Consider the following 19,330-nt stretch of genomic DNA (forward strand, 5'->3'; position numbering starts at 1 on the left):
TATATAAATGGGAACTGTATATCCAGGAAAGATAAATATCAAGAGGTTTGATCAAGGACCAGAGAACCGCAGTTCTTTTGAAATGTTCTAAATCGAAACAAAATGAATGCTGCTGTCCAAACAAAATTTTCTTAATTGCATACTGCACGGCTTTGCCCATTTTAGCTAAAACCTAAAACACTTTAATTTATTTATGATACACTCATAAACATTTCTTCATTGATTTTTATTGTGTAATTTCAGGTGCTGTCATGAACAAGTCCAAATTATTTTTGAATCAGAAACTAACCAGTATTATTTGTCCAAGTGTACGATTTTTTAACGTAGATGGACCAAACTCGATCAAGTTGTGGAATAAATATAATAAGATTGTGTACAGACCTCGTAAACCAGGAGAACCACGCTTACCTGCTGTGAGCATTTTATTTTTGACTTTTGGACAGTTCGTTTACAGATTAGGGTGATTGAAGAGTAACAAGTTACTATTCAATATAAGGCACTGGCACAGGGTTAAAGTTATGTTAACAATAATTGTGATGCTAATATGCAATGAACTAAATCAAAGAAGATCATAACGGTTATCCTATAAATCTTCTTGGACCTAATAAAGAAATTCATAATACTTATAATCTACATTTACGGAAATAACATTATTGGGACAATTGTCTGTGGAAAATACAGAATAATTGTTAATATAATGCACACCCTTTTTTGTCCTGGATGGATATGGCCAAATCTACCGTGGCAAAGATAAAACAAAGAATTCCTCAAGTTGTCATAACAAAGACACTAGTTTGGCAAACCATTTCATACAGTAAAAAAAAAACCCAATCTACAGGCAAATAATTTTACATCCATCAGTGACCCAAGTTCCATTATAAGACCTGAAATTCCCTTTGTCCTGATAATAGTTGTATGTCCAAAACTTGTGTCTAGAGTTGTACCTTTCCAAACCAACAATATTGTTGAGGATTTTATATCTACACGAGGGGCCATCAGCATAGAAGAGGCTCTGTTAATCCCTTGCCCCTCTTCCTACTGCCCCTCTTCCCTTTCGTCCCTCACCTCTATCCCCCTTGTTCCTCTTCTCCTTGCCAGCAGTCCTTCCTCCCCCTTTTCGGCTTCCCTCTGTCCCTCTTTCCTCTTCTTTAATGAAGAATTAATTGTACATTTTTCAGGAAGTGACTCATTATCGTCAAGATATAAAATACAGTCCAGATAAACTATGGTTTTTAGCCTGTATGGTAAGTATACTGGAGTTATTTCCCTTGAGTAACAAACCATGGACTTGTTTATTTAAAACTATCATAACTTTTGATGATTTTGAAAAGGGCTGGAGAATCACACCACATAGTTTAATCAGATGTGAGTTGGATTGTTGTCCGTTAGGCAATTAGGTACTGTAGGCTTGAATCTTCAAGGTTAGAAAAATTCTGATACCACCACCAATGCTTTCAAGAATCCGATGTACATTCACCCAATCTTACATTCACCCAATCTTACATTCACCTAAGTGTACATTTACCCGATGGTACATTCACCCAATCTTACATTCACCCAATGGTACATTCACCCAATAGTACATTTACCGATGGTACATTCACCCAATCTTACATTCACCCAATCTTACATTCACCCACTGGTACATTCACCCAATAGTACATTCACCCAATGGTACATTCACCCAATCTTACATTCACCCAATGGTACATTCACCCAATGGTACATTCAATTTTTGGTAATTTGATTTAATTTTTTAGATTCGTGGAATGAGTATAGACGATGCCGTAAAACAACTGTCATTTAATAAACAGAAAGGTTCCAAAGAAATCAAAGAGGTATGGTGAAATATTGATGATAAGCCTGTAGTATCCAACTAAGGGCAATTCATTGTACAACAGGGGAGATCTCAATTAACTGGTATCCCACCTTTCACTTTTGACTTCATGCTGTGACTTCTCACTCTTGACTACTCACTCTTGACTTCTCACTCTTGACTTCATACTTGTGATCTCTCACTCTTGACTTACATTCTGACTCTTAACCTCTTTTCTCACTCTCGAACTATCTTCTCAGCCTTGAAGTCACTGTGGCAAGCGTTTTTCCACCCTTGTTTTCAAGTTTGTGACATCCCACTCATGACTTCATGCTTGTGACTTTTCACCCTTGAATTATTGCAAGTGACTCCTACTAGTGATCTCTCACTCTTGACTTATCACTCTTGACTTCTCATCTCACTCTTGACTTCTCTTTTCACTCTTGACTTCTTACTCTTGACCTTTCCCTCGTTACTGCTTGCTGGATAGAACTCACTCTGTTATGACCTCTTTCTGTTGACTTCTCATCGCCGACACTCACCCATGACTTCTCAGTCTTGAAACTTTTCTCTGAATGTGTAGAGAGTTGCAAAATGATCTCTTGATTCTAAGCTCAGAAATTACTTTCAATGTTTTAATTACAGGTTTTATTAGAAGCTCAAACTGAAGCAGTGGAACTTCATAATGTTGAATTTAAATCCAATTTGTGGATTGGTAGGTTGTCTTCATAATTACTTTTTCATTTATCAAACTAGAATTAGATATGGCCTTATTCATAGCTTTCCTCAGTCTACTCAAAATATAGAAATCAGGGTTGTTGATTAAGCTGTATTTGCCGGTCAAGTTTGATTAGAGCTCTAACATGAGTGACTGCAATTTCTATCATTAGGACATTTTCTATGCAAATATGATTAATTATCTGAAATTTTCTTTTATTCTTGATGAAAATTGGAACAAGATCTTGATTAACATTTTAATTTCCAGTTGGGAACTTATTATCTGTGAAATTATACGGAGTCTCGGATTATCTGTAACCCTTTTCAAAATGAAAATTTGTTATGAGGTATTGCAGTGATTAAATGCTAAATGTAATGTTTGTTGTTTCAGCTGACTCTTTGGTTGGTCGAGGAATTGTTCATCAAGGAATACGGTTTCACACCCGTGGACGAGCGTACCGATTAAAATTACGTCACGCAAATTATTTTGTTCGTTTGAGGGAAGGAAAACCACCGAAACATTATTATCCTCCCCCTCCAACTGGAAATGAAAAATTAGAAGAATATATTCAGGAAATGAGATCGCGTAGAATTAAGAACGAACTTTGAACTTTGTGGGTGTTTTTCAAGTTTTGTACTGTATTGTTTCCTGGGATACCTGGGTCAAAAATAGTCATAGTAATTTGATTGGTCAATCACTGAAATCTATAGTTAGTCTATCATTATCAGCCAATCAGATTACTGTTTGTCTAAAATCGAGGGAACTATTGAGTAATTTTAAATTTTTAAGATAAATTCAAGAATTTAATGGTACAGTAATTTTATTGGTTAATAAAACTTAAATTCATGTGATTGACCAATCATCATTGCTAAGAATTTTGTTAAATTGGCCCCATATTTTTTGCTACAAAATCGTAACATATGAATTATATGCAAGGTAAATCATGGTGTACAGTGCCAAGAATTGAGCAGAATCATCTATAGGGAGTTTTTATAATGCTGAACAGTCTAGTCTCATACATGGGGCTCTCGGCATTGTTTCTCTAAACTTCCACCGAACTTGCACATTAAATGAAGGAAAATGTTATTTTTGATGTTATCAAATCGTTAATTATAACATATATTATGCTCGTTGAGAAACAGGGTCATAATTTTGATCTGACTTGCTTAAATATTATCAAAATACGTTTTAAAAAAAACTTTTTTTGCAATTTTTATCAAGTCTAAATATAGAAAAAGCATTAAATTATGTTTATCAATGATATGGGTATTTTTTTAAATAAAACCAAACGATAAGGTAGCCAACATGGATTTTTTTTCCGAATGTTTTAAAATTAATTCGGTAAGACTTGTGGGGCAACCCGAATTGATAACGGCACATCTTCCATTTTAGTAGTGGTTGGTACTTTCCTCTTGGAGGCGATCTCCTCAACCAGTTCCTTTTTGTATTTATTCCAAGCCTTAGTGGCCATCAGAGTTGAGTAAAGATATTGGTTAGACACTAACATTGGTTCCCTAACTTCGGCCATTTTGACTAAGTCCTCAGTATGGGTCTGGATTTCAAACTGGACGGAGTTGACCCGCAGACACTGAGCTTTACCTTTTGATATGACAAATGTATTTGTAAGATTCTCTCCTGAAATTAAATAAGCATGTTAATATAAAATCATACGGAGTTTTACGACCTACTAACGAATAAAAGTCTGAGAGTTGCTTTGTCGTGTGCTTAAGGTGAAATGCATCGTATGGGTGAATTCTTACTGACTTCATAATCTGCCTGTATATAATCCCAAATACACGATAGCCAACTATTCAGGTTTGGACATATCTTATATAAACGAACAGGGGTGTGATATTGACACGATGCCCAAAGTGTAAAGCGCTGACACAACGATAGCGCCCACCGCTGGAAGTGAACGTTAACTAGTCATCAACCAACCAACCAACCTACCGCCCACCTCACTCCTTTTCCTGTCTTCCTACCCTTGCATTGATACAAAATAATCACTTGTTACATATAGACCTTCCCAAATATGGACATACAACACGTTTTAATCATGTACAGAAAACTGCCATAGTAGCAATAGGCCTAAGGCAACTGTCATTATATCAAATAGGCAACGGTCCATTACTTCCTAGTTGTGAACGATATTTCGTATAGAACATGCCTCCGCTTTTAAGACCCCCATCCTCTACAGCCTTTCAACCCAACACTTACCAACACCGAAGTAATCACCAGTTTGGAGTATGAACATGGTAGCGAATCTGTATTCGTGGGTCTGTTTACGCCAGTATCTGCCGTAGTTCTTTCTGAAGAAACTAGGACCACAGGCGTCCTCCGGTAGATGAAGGGTGGATTCGAGATGTGGCGATTTCTGACGAATCATTTGAATTCTTCGAACAACAACACAATTGCCTTTGGTGATGAAATAAACATATTCTGAGAGACCTGGATGGTCTCCAGTTATCGTCTGGAAATATAAGAGATTATAGAAACAGCAATTATGCCAAGCACAGTTGCCTTTAAGGATTTGTCTCGAAATTTATGAGAACCACGATGAGCTGTAACAGATCTGAAAATTAGAAAATACAGAACGGGAAGTAACCTACACAATTACATCAGTTAGTCCCTGTGGTTCTAAAAGTCTGAAAATATTGGCCCTTGTGCCGAGCTGTTTCCAATATTTCAGAAAACATTATGCGTATGAAATTTCAAAATTTCAAACGAAGCTACTTACACAATTATCCGGATAATCGCAGAGTTCCGTAACATCTGCCAGCCCTTCTAGTTGCTGTGGTTCCCAAGTCTGGAAATATACCGACTGTTTCAGGATCTCCAGTCTCTCGGCTCTCAGATAATCCCAGGCGTCTCGTAATACTTTGTTAAAACTATCTTTAGTCATGCTCAATAATTCACAATTCGCTGGAAATGAAACAGAAGTATGATAAAAAATGCATTAACAAAAAGAAACGCACGCTTATCTGAAATTTTATCGTTAGTAGATCCTAGTATCGGCTTACATATGTGCCTGTATTACTTTTCAGAATGGCAATCAACGTCTAGCTCGCCATCAAAATAATTATCTACGTGATAAGTGAGTGATAACGTCCTCCAAATATGATAATAAGTCTCCGGGAAAAAAATAAACTGTAGACGAACCTTGTGCCAGATATTAGCTCTGAAAAATTATCAGTGCAGTTCACAGTAGGCTAATATCGGTTCAAAGATTTGTTCAAAGAAGTATCGTATACTCACTTTTGCAGTAGACTGTGGCAGTTCGCTTGATATTTCTCATCAAGGCTAGTTCTCCAAAATAACAACCAGGTGTGAATTCTTTAATCTGTCGGACGATCTTCTCTCCTAAAATAAACCCCAACAGGGTACAATTTGTATCCACGAACCCCATCCGGACAAAAGGACAAAATAAAACACATTGGGTCACTGGTATATTATATTTATTGTTAGATTTGTAGGTGTAATTATAATGTACCTGTTCGAGGGTCCATCATTTGCATACGAACACCCAGACATCCTGAAGAAACGAAATACATCCTGAAGCCTGGATGATCCTGCCTAATAACCACTCTGCCAGCATCTATTTTATCGTAATCCAGGCACTTGGCCAGATCTCGCTTGATGGACATGGAATATTTCTGGAAGAACGGCATCCTGTTGATCACCTCCTGAAAGAAAAGAGCCTCTCATTTCATTTAAATATATTTTGATTTAAGAAGGGTTTTTTTATGAGTCATCAAACCCTAGAACCTTGATATCTTATACATTGATAAGCGTGTAACACAAGTTTATGAAATACAGGCACGCGATTAAATGATTTCGCGTACAATATTTTTCCTAAGAATCTAATAGTTCCCTTTAAATGGATAACATCAACTTTGACTTATTAGCATGCATAAAATTCAAACTACTAACTACGCAGTTGAAAAAAAAATCATGTTAAAGAACGATGAATAGTTTGAGATTAAAAGATCTTACCTTACAAAATAGTTTGACTGAAAATAACTTAAAAGCGTATTTAAGAAAATAAAAGAACTTAAAGTTCAATGTCCAACTGGCTAGCAAATTGTGCTGGGTACAATGACAGTTTTCTATGATCAGAATTAAAACAAGAACACAAACAGATATTGTGTCCAAATACATGTATATCGGTACATATGAAACAAGGAAGCAATGCCGAGGCGTGATCTCATTCATGAGGTGAAGAGGGGGGGGGGCTGGGGGCGATCTAAATTAATAGGAAGTTTGAAAGTGGGGCCGAATTCTGGGCTAGACTCGGTTCTGGTGGTCCCAAAAGACTAAAATGAAAACAAACAGTTTACCAATAAAACCATAATGTCGACATCATTTCGTTCGTTCTGACGTTTAGCTAGAGCTATCCTAGCCATTCGCGTTAATCCACCATACGTCTTAGAGGCTGACCGATAATCCTGTGGGTCAAAGGTCAACAATTCCCCGTCAGTTCCAACTCTCTCGAACACTGTGTTCTTCTTCTCTTCTTTCTGCGGAAAAAATGTAGTTTAACATCTTAATTTTCTAAGGAAATGAGTTTTATATCCTACTGTTCTGTACCTTATTACACTAGAGATATGGCTCCCATTCTCGAAACAATTTTAGCCCTAGGATGTCCTAAGTTCTTATCTTCTAACATTGATTCTAGGACCTCCTAGCGCTAAGATCGTATGGAGTTTTACATCCAACACTTTGTCTTATTGAAAGGTAGTTTCTATGTTGAACTGACGAGGGGTTACATACCTTGAGCTGACGTGAAGTGACCCTAAAAAGAGCCACAATGTGGTAGATCATGCGGCAGAATCTTCGGAATGGTGTGGCCCTAATTTTGATGTATTTTTCCTCCAAAATAGTCATTCTTCTGAGACGAGACGCCTTTCTCTGTTGTCTCTTTTCTCGCAACTTTCCATCTTTGCCTATACTCTTTCTTTTTTCCTTCTCGATTTGAACCTAGGGGTCGATAAAAGTTTATTAGTACTGATATACAACAATCTACATTAAATAAAATAACATTTCGTTGTTTCCTTTTGCCTGACATTTTTCGTCTTCAGTGTAATCTAACAAGTTTTCTACCAAAGTTCCGTTCTAAAGACTTTATTTTTTAACCAATTAAAGCTTGTCATGCAGGACCCAAGTCTTGATAACAATCACAAATTTTGATGCATTGCTGCCCAAATTCATGCAAACGTTAAACGAAATAAAAGGTTCTTACCGGATTCTCTTCGATCTTTAGGCCAACTGAAGATTTTATAGGATCTCCAGGTTTATGTTTCATTTTCGACTTCCAAATATGGACACCTTGTCTAAACTTAGCCTCGAACATGCTCAGATTGAGTTTGTTAATTTCTTCTGCCATCGTATCATCAGCCTCGTCATCATTCTTCCCCGACCCTGGCGATTTAAAATAGTGACAGGGCACTCGAAGAAAGATGTCCTGAATTTCGTGGATTTTTTCATTGGCATCGTAATCATCGTAGGGCGATATCGGGCTGGTGCCGGCTAAGAATTCCAGGCCAGTTTTGGAATCGACGCCTCTAGCGCCTTGGCGGGATTCCTTATGCCGACATTTTCTGGAATTCTGCTGTCGAGATTTAGATCTGTTTCCCTGACGGCTTGTGGTTCCAATAGTATTATCCGAGGTTGTATTCCGTCGCTCTAAAAACAGAGGCGGGAGGTATTTTTCCTCGGAGAAGCTCACTGGTACATAAGCTTGTGGGTCCGAAGGATAATGACGTCTGCATTCCCCAATAACCGGCGGGACACATGACATGGAATTGATGAATATAGATCGAAGCCTTTCTTCATACGATTTGGTAACCGGTATGAAATGACAACCATCTTGTGCCTTGGTTCTGTATCGCACCATTGCTGTCGGAAATTTTGATACCAATCGTTGAATTCCATTTTCGTATCGTTGATCTTTCTTTTTCGCTTCTTCAACCCAATCATCCAAGCGCTTGTAAATGTTATTTTTTGCATCTTGTAACTCTTTATCAGTGAGAGACATTGTGGGTTTTCTCTGAAGCCGTTACCCCATTGTAACGTCAACTCGACTCCACGTGCTATTGTTTACAGGTCAAAGGTTACGTCAAACTCTAACACATGCGCAGCATCGGTTTCCGGTCAACTCACATGCTTCCGGATTGTCTGAAGGTTGACGAAATCAAAACATAAAAGCGTAAAATATCACTAATAAAAATTGAATTGTTCTGATAAAGGTAACTAGAGGTTTTGCATAAGTATTTGTAATTATAATTTCTCATCTGCTCGGGTTTCTTAAACTGGCTTGTTTTGTTTTCTAGGAAAAAATCGAAGTGAAACTGAAAATTAATGCGCATCTAATTTTGGCTTGGTCAGCCGTGAAGTCAGACCACCATGGCGGTGCCCTCCTTGGCACATTGGGCTGGTTACGGCCTGATTTCCTATAACACCTTATATTCATACATTATTGAGTAAAATTATACTTATCTCTTTTCAGATCTGGGATTAACTTGTAATTCCTTGAGTTAGTGACAGAGTAAACCAAGATGAATTCTGGAGGTGCAGACATGGACCCTGAGATGAAGAAATCTCTAGAAACGGAGGTGCAAAAAAATCAGTTACGAAGTCAATTCCTGAAATTAACTGATGCCTGTTGGGATACGTGTATGGACAAACCTCGAGACAAATTGGACAGTCGAACAGAGGGATGTTTTATCAACTGCGTAGATCGTTTTGTGGACACGAATCAAACTGTAGTGAGTCGCTTCGCTAATATGGTTCAACAACAGCAGTCAGGTTTTAGATGAACACAATATAGTAGTCAAATGTGTATGTGATTTGGGTTTTAATAACTACCAAATTTGTGACATTAATATTGTTTTAAATCAACAGCAATCAACTTTGTTAATGATGATTTTTAAGTTCTGATTAATCAAGGTTGGCTCAAGATGGAATATGGTGGAATTTATCATTATGTATATTACATTATGTATTTATTGGAATATTTCTGGGTGTGATATATTGAGAAATCTTACTATACATGGGATTATATTGAGATATCAACCAAAATTTAACATCATAAACATCCTTTCAGCATAGCTTTAACTTTCAGAGAGTCCACAAAGCTTATGAATTATTTTAATAATTAGATTTATCAACTCAGCATCCCTTTTGTAGAGTCCACATAGATAATAAAATGTTTATTTGTTATTTAGTTGGTCAACTTTGCATCAGAGAGTCATCAAAGCTAATAACATTTATTTGGTATTTAGGTTTATCAACTCGGCAACCCTTTTTTGTACAGTCCTCATAGCTTATGAATTATTATGATCTACTAAGGTTTGTCAACTTGTCACTGTCAGAGAAATCCCATAGTCAACTCAATATCAGGAAGTGCAATATTTGAGTCTTTGACACCAAATGTGATCAGGTGCAATTCCAGTATTATTCCACTTAAATGTGTATGAAAATTGTAAAATCAGCCTTTTGTAAAATAAAACCTCATCACTTTTTTTTTTTTTAGTTACAAATTATAAATAAAGAAGGAACCTTTCTGATAAGAGTTGTTGGGGAGGAAGGTTTAGGGGTCATGGATTGTAGAATTATACACATGTACTTCTGATATTATTCCTGAACCCTCAGCCATCATTTACAAGGGTTGTCCTAAATGTCCTCTCGCACACACAGGCACAGGCATCTGCCTCTTCCAACCTTTTGCCGGATCAATTGAAATTGAAGATTTTGCACCATGAATTTCAGTCAAGGCCGCCCAAGACAAAATCGAATTACATCCTCTGTAAATTAAATCAATTTGCGGTCGTGAGTTTCAATTCACGTTCTCGCACTCTAAATAGAGTTACCTCCCTTCAATTAATGTAAGAGACCAGAGAATATACTCTCTGATGAGACTCGTCTTGAACTACCATCGTTTCATGAAAAATTCAAGAAGACTTTTTCTTTTTATAGATACATCTTTTCGGATCAATCCTCTATACAAACTCCATCATAACCTTCAAATACGAAGGGTCAAGGAATGCTGACATAAAAATGTTCCCAGCCCCAAATTAACAGGCCCTATACATTCTTTGGAGAAAACATGCATAATTTCATTGTTGAAATGTATTAATATTGAAAGAGTAGGCCTAAAGCTCTTTATTATCAAAATATTTCACTCTTTCTCCTCCAGAATCCACTGTTTAGTTCCTAGTCTCCTACATTCCGAACAAGAAATTGCTTTTTAACAATAGGGCGAGGTCTTAAACTGGACCGATGTCATTTTCATATAAGGTATCGTTTTCATCAAAAAAAAAAAAAAAAAAAAAAATAGATAAAAACGCACAGGCGGGATTGGCAACGGACGATTTCCCTTGCCTAATCGTATCAGTAGCTGGGTAAAATTTTAGACCGAAACTTCTGTCTCTATTGCAACCTCTAATAGCTATTTGGACAGATGTCTGCCTGCTCCAGCCGACAGTCCAAAAATGCTGGGATAGAGGCAGGTTTTCGGACTAGGACTATATAATACTAGAGAAATCATGAAATGTTTCTGTTATCGAAACAACAAGTGTAGTCTGTATTGTACCAGACAAATCATGAAATGTTTCTGTTATTGAAACAACAAGTGTAGTCTGTATTGTACCAGCCAAATCATGAAATATTTCTGTTAATACAACAACAAGTGTAGTCTGTATTGTACCAGACAAATCATGAAATGTTTCTGCTATTGAAACAACAAGTGTAGTCTATATTATACCAGGCAAATCATGAAATGTTTCTGTTATTGAAACAACAAGTGTAGTCTGTATTGTACCAGACACATCATGAAATATTTCAGTTATTGAAACAACAAGTGTGGTCTGTATTGTACCACACAAATCATGAAATGTTTCTGTTATAGAAACAACAAGTGTAGTCTGTATTGTACCAGACAAATCATGAAATGTTTCTGTTAATACAACAACAAGTGTAGTCTGTATTGTACCAGACAAATCATGAAATGTTTCTGTTATTGAAACAACAAGTGTATCCTGTATTGTACCAGACAAATCATGAAATGTTTCTGTTATTGAAACAACAAGTGTAGTCTGTATTGTACCAGACAAATCATGAAATATTTCTGTTATTGAAACAACAAGTGTAGTTTGTATTGTACCAGGCAAATCATGAAATATTTCTGTTATTGAAACAACAAGTGTATCCTGTATTGTACCAGACAAATCATGAAATGTTTCTGTTATTGAAACAACAAGTGTAGTCTGTATTGTACCAGACAAATCATGAAATGTTTCTGTTAATTAAACAACAAGTGTGGTCTGTATTGTACCAGACAAATCATGAAATGTTTCTGTTATTGAATCAATAAGTGTAGTCTGTATTATACCAGACAAATCATGAAATATTTCTGTTATTGAAACAACAAGTGTAGTCTGTATTGTACCAGACAAATCATGAAATGTTTCTGTTAATACAATAACAAATGTAGTCTGTATTGTACCAGGCAAATCATGAAATATTTCTGTTATTGAAACAACAAGTGTAGCTTATATTGTACCAGACAAATCATGAAATGTTTCTGTTATTGAATCAATAAGTGTTGTCTGTATTGTACCAGACAAATCATGAAATGTTTCTGTTATTGAATCAATAAGTGTAGTCTGTATTATACCAGACAAATCATGAAATATTTCTGTTAATACAACAACAAGTGTGGTCTGTATTGTACCAGACAAATCATGAAATATTTCTGTTATTGAATCAATAAGTGTAGTCTGTATTACACCAGACAAATCATGAAATATTTCTGTTATTGAATCAATAAGTGTAGTCTGTATTATACCAGACAAAGCATGAAATGTTTCTGTTATTGAATCAATAAGTGTAGTCTGTATTGTACCAGACAAATCATGAAATGTTTCTGTTATTGAATCAATAAGTGTAGTCTGTATTATACCAGACAAATCATGAAATATTTCTGTTAATACAACAACAAGTGTGGTCTGTATTGTACCAGACAAATCATGAAATATTTCTGTTATTGAAACAACAAGTGTAGTCTGTATTGTACCAGACTAATCATGAAATGTTTCTGTTAATACAATAACAAGTGTAGTCTGTATTGTACCAGACAAATCATGAAATATTTCTGTTATTGAAACAACAAGTGTAGCTTATATTGTACCAGACAAATCATGAAATGTTTCTGTTATTGAAACAATAAGTGTTGTCTGTATTGTACCAGACAAATCATGAAATGTTTCTGTTATTGAATCAATAAGTGTAGTCTGTATTATACCAGACAAATCATGAAATATTTCTGTTAATACAACAACAAGTGTGGTCTGTATTGTACCAGACAAATCATGAAATATTTCTGTTATTGAATCAATAAGTGTAGTCTGTATTACACCAGACAAATCATGAAATATTTCTGTTATTGAATCAATAAGTGTAGTCTGTATTATACCAGACAAAGCATGAAATGTTTCTGTTATTGAATCAATAAGTGTGGTCTGTATTGTACCAGGCAAATCATGAAATGTTTCTGTTAATACAACAACAAGTGTGGTCTGTATTGTACCAGACAAATCATGAAATATTTCTGTTAATACAACAACAAGTGTAGCCTGTATTGTACCAGACAAATCATGAAATGTTTCTGTTAATACAACAATAAGTGTAGTCTGTATTGTACCAGACAAATCATGAAATATTTCTGTTATTGAAACAACAAGTGTGGTCTCTATTGTACCAGGCAAATCATGAAATGTTTCTGTTAATACAACAACAAGTGTAGCCTGTATTGTACCAGACAAATCATGAAATATTTCTGTTATTGAAACAACAAGTGTAGTCTGTATTGTACCAGGCAAATCATGAAATGTTTCTGTTATTGAAACAACAAGTGTAGTCTGTATTGTACCAGGCAAATCATGAAATATTTCTGTTATTGAAACAACAAGTGCAGTCTGTATTGTACCAGACAAATCATGAAATATTTCTGTTATAGAAACAACAAGTGCAGTCTGTATTGTACCAGACAAATCATGAAATATTTCTGCTATAGAAACAACAAGTGTGGTCTGTATTGTACCAGGCAAATCATGAAATATTTCTGTTATAGAAACAACAAGTGTGGTCTGTATTGTACCAGACAAATCATGAAATATTTCTGTTATAGAAACAACAAGTGTGGTCTGTATTGTACCAGACAAATCATGAAATATTTCTGTTATTGAAACAACAAGCGTGGTCTGTATTGTACCAGACAAATCATGAAATATTTCTGTTATTGAAACAACATGTGTAGTCTGTATTGTACCACACAAATCATGAAATGTTTCTGTTATTGAAACAACAAGCGTGGTCTGTATTGTACCAGACAAATCATGAAATATTTCTGTTATAGAAACAACAAGTGTGGTCTGTATTGTACCAGACAAATCATGAAATGTTTCTGTTAATACAACAACAAGTGTAGTCTGTATTGTACCAGACAAATCATGAAATGTTTCTGTTATTGAAACAACAAGTGTGGTCTGTATTGTACCAGACAAATCATGAAATGTTTCTGTTATCGAAACAACAAGTGTGGTCTGTATTGTACCAGACAAACCATGAAATGTTTCTGTTATTGAAACAACAAGTGTGGTCTGTATTGTACCAGACAAATCATGAAATATTTCTGTTATTGAAACAACAAGTGTGGTCTGTATTGTACCACACAAATCATGAAATATTTCTGTTATTGAAACAACAAGTGTGGTCTGTATTGTACCAGACAAATCATGAAATGTTTCTGTTATTGAAACAAGTGTGGTCTGTATTGTACCAGACAAATCATGAAATGTTTCTGTTATTGAAACAAGTGTGGTCTGTATTGTACCAGACAAATCATGAAATATTTCTGTTATTGAAACAACAAGTGTGGTCTGTATTGTACCAGACAAATCATGAAATGTTTCTGTTATAGAAACAACAAGACTTGTGTACACTCTAAAGGTAAGAAAAATTCTGATTCCTGTACCTGTGCCTGTGAGAGTCGGTCCGGCGTCTGCCCTCACTCTCTAGTGTCAGACAAATCATAAAATGATTTGAATTCTGAATTCGACAGCCCGACTATCATTTTTGAGAGTATTTCTTGTTTTTTAAATGGCCTATTTCGTGCAATCTTGCTCTGATATTTTGGGACTTGATATCGACTGCAAAATATCTAGAGAAGCCGTACCTTGTTTTCGCTATTTCTGTGTGACTAATAGTCATCTAGGCCTATAACTAACTAAGATATCACAGTTTTACAGGCCTACTTGACGGGAGTAATCTATCTATTTAACTACTACGAGTTGGTCGATTAGTCTACATCAGCAGTCAAATACACAAACTATATATCCGTTTGGTTGTATTTACCGATTTCGTAAGTTTTGGGCAATTTTTTTTTGATTATATTCGCCATATTTCGAGTGTGGGGTCAACTAAATTGGACTTGTCAAGCGCAACACATTGCTCTAATGTTCATCAAGATTCGTAATTATTATTTTGTACTGTTATTTGAACAATTCGTCGATATAAAATTCCGAGAAATTTTAAGTAAATTATTGTAAAATAAGTGATATTATGATAAATTTTGAAATAAAAACGATTTCCAATATGAAAGTGACCCTAACCTATATTATGTTATAATTCGATGTCCGTTGTAGCTGTTGAAACCCGACGATATCTGCCCAAGGTCGTAGGTAAGGTCTTACAGTATTTCTACAAATAAGGGACGCATTTATGTCAAAATATTGATAATACAGTCACAAAATTGTGTTTAGATTTGTACAATTTGTGTAAATATATCGACAACAGCGTTTCGGTGTTGTTCCTGTATCGAATGCAGGTCTGGTTGAGTTTACTGACACACATATTGCGTATAATAACAAACGAAGGCAATATACGATACATTGTGATATACCCGGACAATAATATAGACCAGTTTACTCTCGTCGACACCACCCCACTTCAACTACCAAATTTCGTTCAATTCCGATCTTTTATTCATATCTAAATATATCATTTGAAAGAATAAAGGCCGGAGATTTTCGTGGTAAGTTTAATTTTTGCCAATTTTCATCAGGTTAACAGTATTTGATGTTATAAAAAGAGTAATTTTATAATAATTTTAGAGCAATGACCTACTTATGGTAATGTCACGTGATTCCACACGTGGCTGTAGAATATTTACCCAGTCTGCACCGCGAATTACATTCGACCAGAAAACATGGCCGCCTTAATTCTGTAAGTTTCTTCAAATGAAAAAATAATATTCTAAACGTTCGATTATTTCTCGAATTTTACCCCGGTTCGATAGTTTATAGTGTATATTATCAAAATCTGAAAGTTGGGAGAAAGAGGGAACGCGGGTGAAAAACGACAGACGATCAAAGTTTTCACCTTAGCGACCGTTATGTTGAACAGGCCGTCTGCGTACTAATAGTGCATGCTTTGCTAACAGATTTCTGGCCAATCGAAGAAATTTTTTTAACACTTATCTCCCATATTTAGAGACTTTCCAAGAACTAAATCGATTTATTTTGATAATTTAGATTCCAAAGCATCAAAAAATGTAAATTTTGATGCAATCGTGCGTTAAAAAACCTCGTATAGTAAAGATCAAAAGAATATACCGCACTGGGTGTTTCCCGCTTTTACGATATTTGGGTTTTGTCCTTGTGTTACATCAAGCGGTCACTCAACGTTTAGAATAACTTTATGATTAATAGATTTTGAGACAAAATTGATGGAAAGTTTGTAAAGAAACAGAAAATTAAGATATTTAGAGACAATGTTATGTTACCTTGACTACTGGGTAGAAGGTAAATCTGGTGAAGTGTTTGACACCCCTGTCTATCTTGTTGTGTATTGTTGAAACAGCTAGTGGGGAAAGGTGATTTAAGTGAAATGATCCCTTTTAAAATCATATACCCTAGACCTCCTTGAACTTTTTATTTAACTTTTTTTTAAATTTGAAGGCTTTAGCAATATACTATAGGCCTAGGCCTACTTGCTGAACAATTATCAAAATTATTCTGAAAAACAGGAACACCTGATGACATTCAGTGACTGCATTTAGATCTCTACATTTCATGGGTAGGCAAATAACATTTTCGAAATAAACTCTAAAGAAATATTTTTGCAAGTTATGACACATTTTGTGATCCACGTTTTGTTTTTGATTAGCCAAAATCAACCAATTGTATATGGTGATTTTGTCATTTTTAGGATTTTTGATATTGCTAATGAATTGTTATGGAATGCAAATCCAAATTTTAATTTAGTAGCAAAAAATTTAATTTCAACTCGAAATTGAATCGTCATCAGGATTTTTTTTATTTTGGAAAAAAGTTAATATTCACAAGTCACGACTGAAATCAATCCCCTAAAATGGCAAACCATGATATCTTTCTAATAAAGGCTTGAAGCAAATAAGCAAGCATACTCATTGAACAGGAGGGAGAAACATTAAGTGTGAATCATTATTTGTTCCATCTTCACAATTTGTTATAGCTTAAAAGGACAGATCGTTGACATTGGGTCTTGAGTATACATAAATAATCTTTAGAAATGTATGAACTTTCCTTTCTATTTTCTATATATGACAAGAGTCTGAAATAAAAAGACGAATCGTCATTTTAACATTCAAATGCGGAATATTCTGCACACACATGGATTTGAAGGCTCTAATTTTGACTGAGCTGTGAACACTATAACTATTAAGTTTATAAAAAAAAAAATCCACTTCTGAGACTAAGGTAGATTGGTCAAACTAATGATGAACATACCCCTTTCACAATGGAAAGCTATGTGCAGCCCCCTCGCCAGAAATGAATTGTTACTGAGGCTCAAATTTTGTACTTAAAAAATTCGAAGAATTTCTGACAATTTTGAGGTGCCAAAAATGTATCTTTTTGATTTTGTACAAAAACACTCTAAATGAATCAATCTTTTTCTGAACTGAAAAATGTTTTGCTGGGGCTTAATATTAACTTTCTGGGACCCTGCCCCCACAGACCCCATCCTAACGAGGGGGCTGTGTATAGTAAGTGTATCCCTCTATAACCAGGAAGTTAAACAATGCCCTGCATAATAAACACCAAGCAGGAACTAAATTATAAATAACTACTTGCTATTTGAGTAATAGTCAGTCATTTTTAGACCTTTTAAAATTGAGTTCATTATCACTCTCAGTAGTTATCTTATACTCAAAGGGACAGGTAGCCCATTTGTTTTTGCCAATCATACTTTAGTCTCAGAAACTAGAATGTTTTAGCTGAGCTAATCAATAATCATGTTCACAGCTCACCGTCAAAATTTGAGTATCTAAGATACTCTGTGATACATAAAATATATATGGAAAAAGTGAGTAAAATTGGTAATTTTAATGAAGATATGTGATTTTCGTACATTTATAGTATTTCTGAAGACTATTTACATATATTCAAGACTAAAATCAACCCTAAAAAACAGAGTACCAGTCCTTTTAAAAGTTACTGATTTTTTTTTTTGACAACAATTAAACATTTTTCAAGGACCAGTGAAATCTGACCTAAATTTTTTTTCTAATAAGAAAGGGTGTATTGATAAAGCATTGACCCAGGTCACAGCATCCTTACAATGTCAAGCTATTATGATGTAGTCTTATACTCAGTGGCAGAGCCAGGATTAATTCCAAGGGGGGGGGGTATCTAAGATTGCCCGAATTTCTAACATAGTTATGAGATTTTTGCTAGTATAACTTGCTTTCGGGACTGCGAACCTATGAACATTTTATGTATACAGACTTTCTGTCAAGGCCTCTGTGGCTGTATTTGCTAGCATACAATCCAATCAAGTTGCTGCATTTATAAACTTCTGCGATACAAGAAAGGTGGCTATTGCATTCAAGGTATTAGACATAGTTCGTAGCTTGACATTGTGAACATGATGTCACAGTGAATTTAAAATAATAGAAGTCAAATATATGGTTTTAGGTTACTGATATTGATTGATTAAGGTAGTTTTCAGCAAAATTTGCATTTCTACTGACATTGAATCACAATTACGAAGGGTCTATTGATCAACTGATAAAAAATGTCAGGAAAATTTAGCAAATCATCATCCCTGATACCTATGCCTGTGTTTTGGAAGCATAAAGAGTTTTATAGGCTTCTTTTTAACTAAGTTTTAGTATCTACTGTTCTACTCTTGTTTGAAATTAGAAATTATAACTGATTGATAATGCCATGTTTATACTTTTATGTTATATTTTATAGATATTGTGAAAAGTAACAAATATTAAGTAATATGGATGTATAAAGATGTAGACAAACCATGTTTATTTACAGTCAGTTGTACTTTTAGGTAGGCATCGTTTACTTATAATTTTTGTTGAACCAACAAAGTCAAGTGTACAACTTAAAGATGGGTTTCCTTATTTTTTACTTTTATTATTTTCCTTACCATTACCACTGGATAAATTAAAGGGATTGAAAAGAGGTTTTGTAAATTTTTTATGTGTATTTGCCCAATCTGGGACACTGATATCCCAATTGCAGCGCTCTGATTTTCAATCAGACTTCTGTGGTTCCTGCAATTCGCAAAATATGCTTAAATGTCACATTAGGCCCTTTGAGATTAGTAATGTCATAAAACACTTAGTTCTAGTGAAATTGTGGAACCTCAGACATCTGATTGAAAATTGAAATAGTGCAAATTGTTGATAATCAGTGTACTCTGGTACACATAAATGTTTTCATTTTTGATAAAACCTCTTT

General features: G+C 35.0%; 3 protein-coding genes across 3 annotated transcripts; 2 read left to right on the forward strand and 1 right to left on the reverse strand.

Moving 5' to 3' along the window:
• Nucleotides 1–251: 251 nt before the first annotated feature.
• LOTGIDRAFT_125208 (hypothetical protein) lies at nt 252–3,142 on the forward strand (the record flags this gene model as incomplete). Its single annotated transcript, XM_009061546.1, has 5 exons — nt 252–413; nt 1,179–1,244; nt 1,761–1,838; nt 2,462–2,531; nt 2,925–3,142. The coding sequence occupies 5 exons, from the start codon at nt 252–254 to the stop codon at nt 3,140–3,142; spliced, it is 594 nt and encodes a 197-aa protein (XP_009059794.1).
• Nucleotides 3,143–3,867: 725 nt separating this feature from the next.
• Nucleotides 3,868–8,568, reverse strand: LOTGIDRAFT_165029 (hypothetical protein; the record flags this gene model as incomplete). The annotated part of the gene is made up of 8 exons (XM_009061547.1): nt 3,868–4,169; nt 4,752–5,004; nt 5,272–5,456; nt 5,790–5,975; nt 6,025–6,217; nt 6,872–7,051; nt 7,305–7,511; nt 7,774–8,568. 8 exons carry the CDS (start codon nt 8,566–8,568, stop codon nt 3,868–3,870), a joined length of 2,301 nt encoding a protein of 766 aa, XP_009059795.1.
• Nucleotides 8,569–9,109: 541 nt separating this feature from the next.
• LOTGIDRAFT_125271 (hypothetical protein) lies at nt 9,110–9,349 on the forward strand (the record flags this gene model as incomplete). The annotated part of the gene is made up of 1 exon (XM_009061548.1): nt 9,110–9,349. One exon carries the CDS (start codon nt 9,110–9,112, stop codon nt 9,347–9,349), a length of 240 nt encoding a protein of 79 aa, XP_009059796.1.
• Nucleotides 9,350–19,330: the final 9,981 nt, after the last annotated feature.

The sequence above is a fragment of the Lottia gigantea genome, assembly GCF_000327385.1.
Source record: "Lottia gigantea unplaced genomic scaffold LOTGIsca_49, whole genome shotgun sequence".
Taxonomy (NCBI): Eukaryota; Metazoa; Mollusca; class Gastropoda; family Lottiidae; genus Lottia; species Lottia gigantea.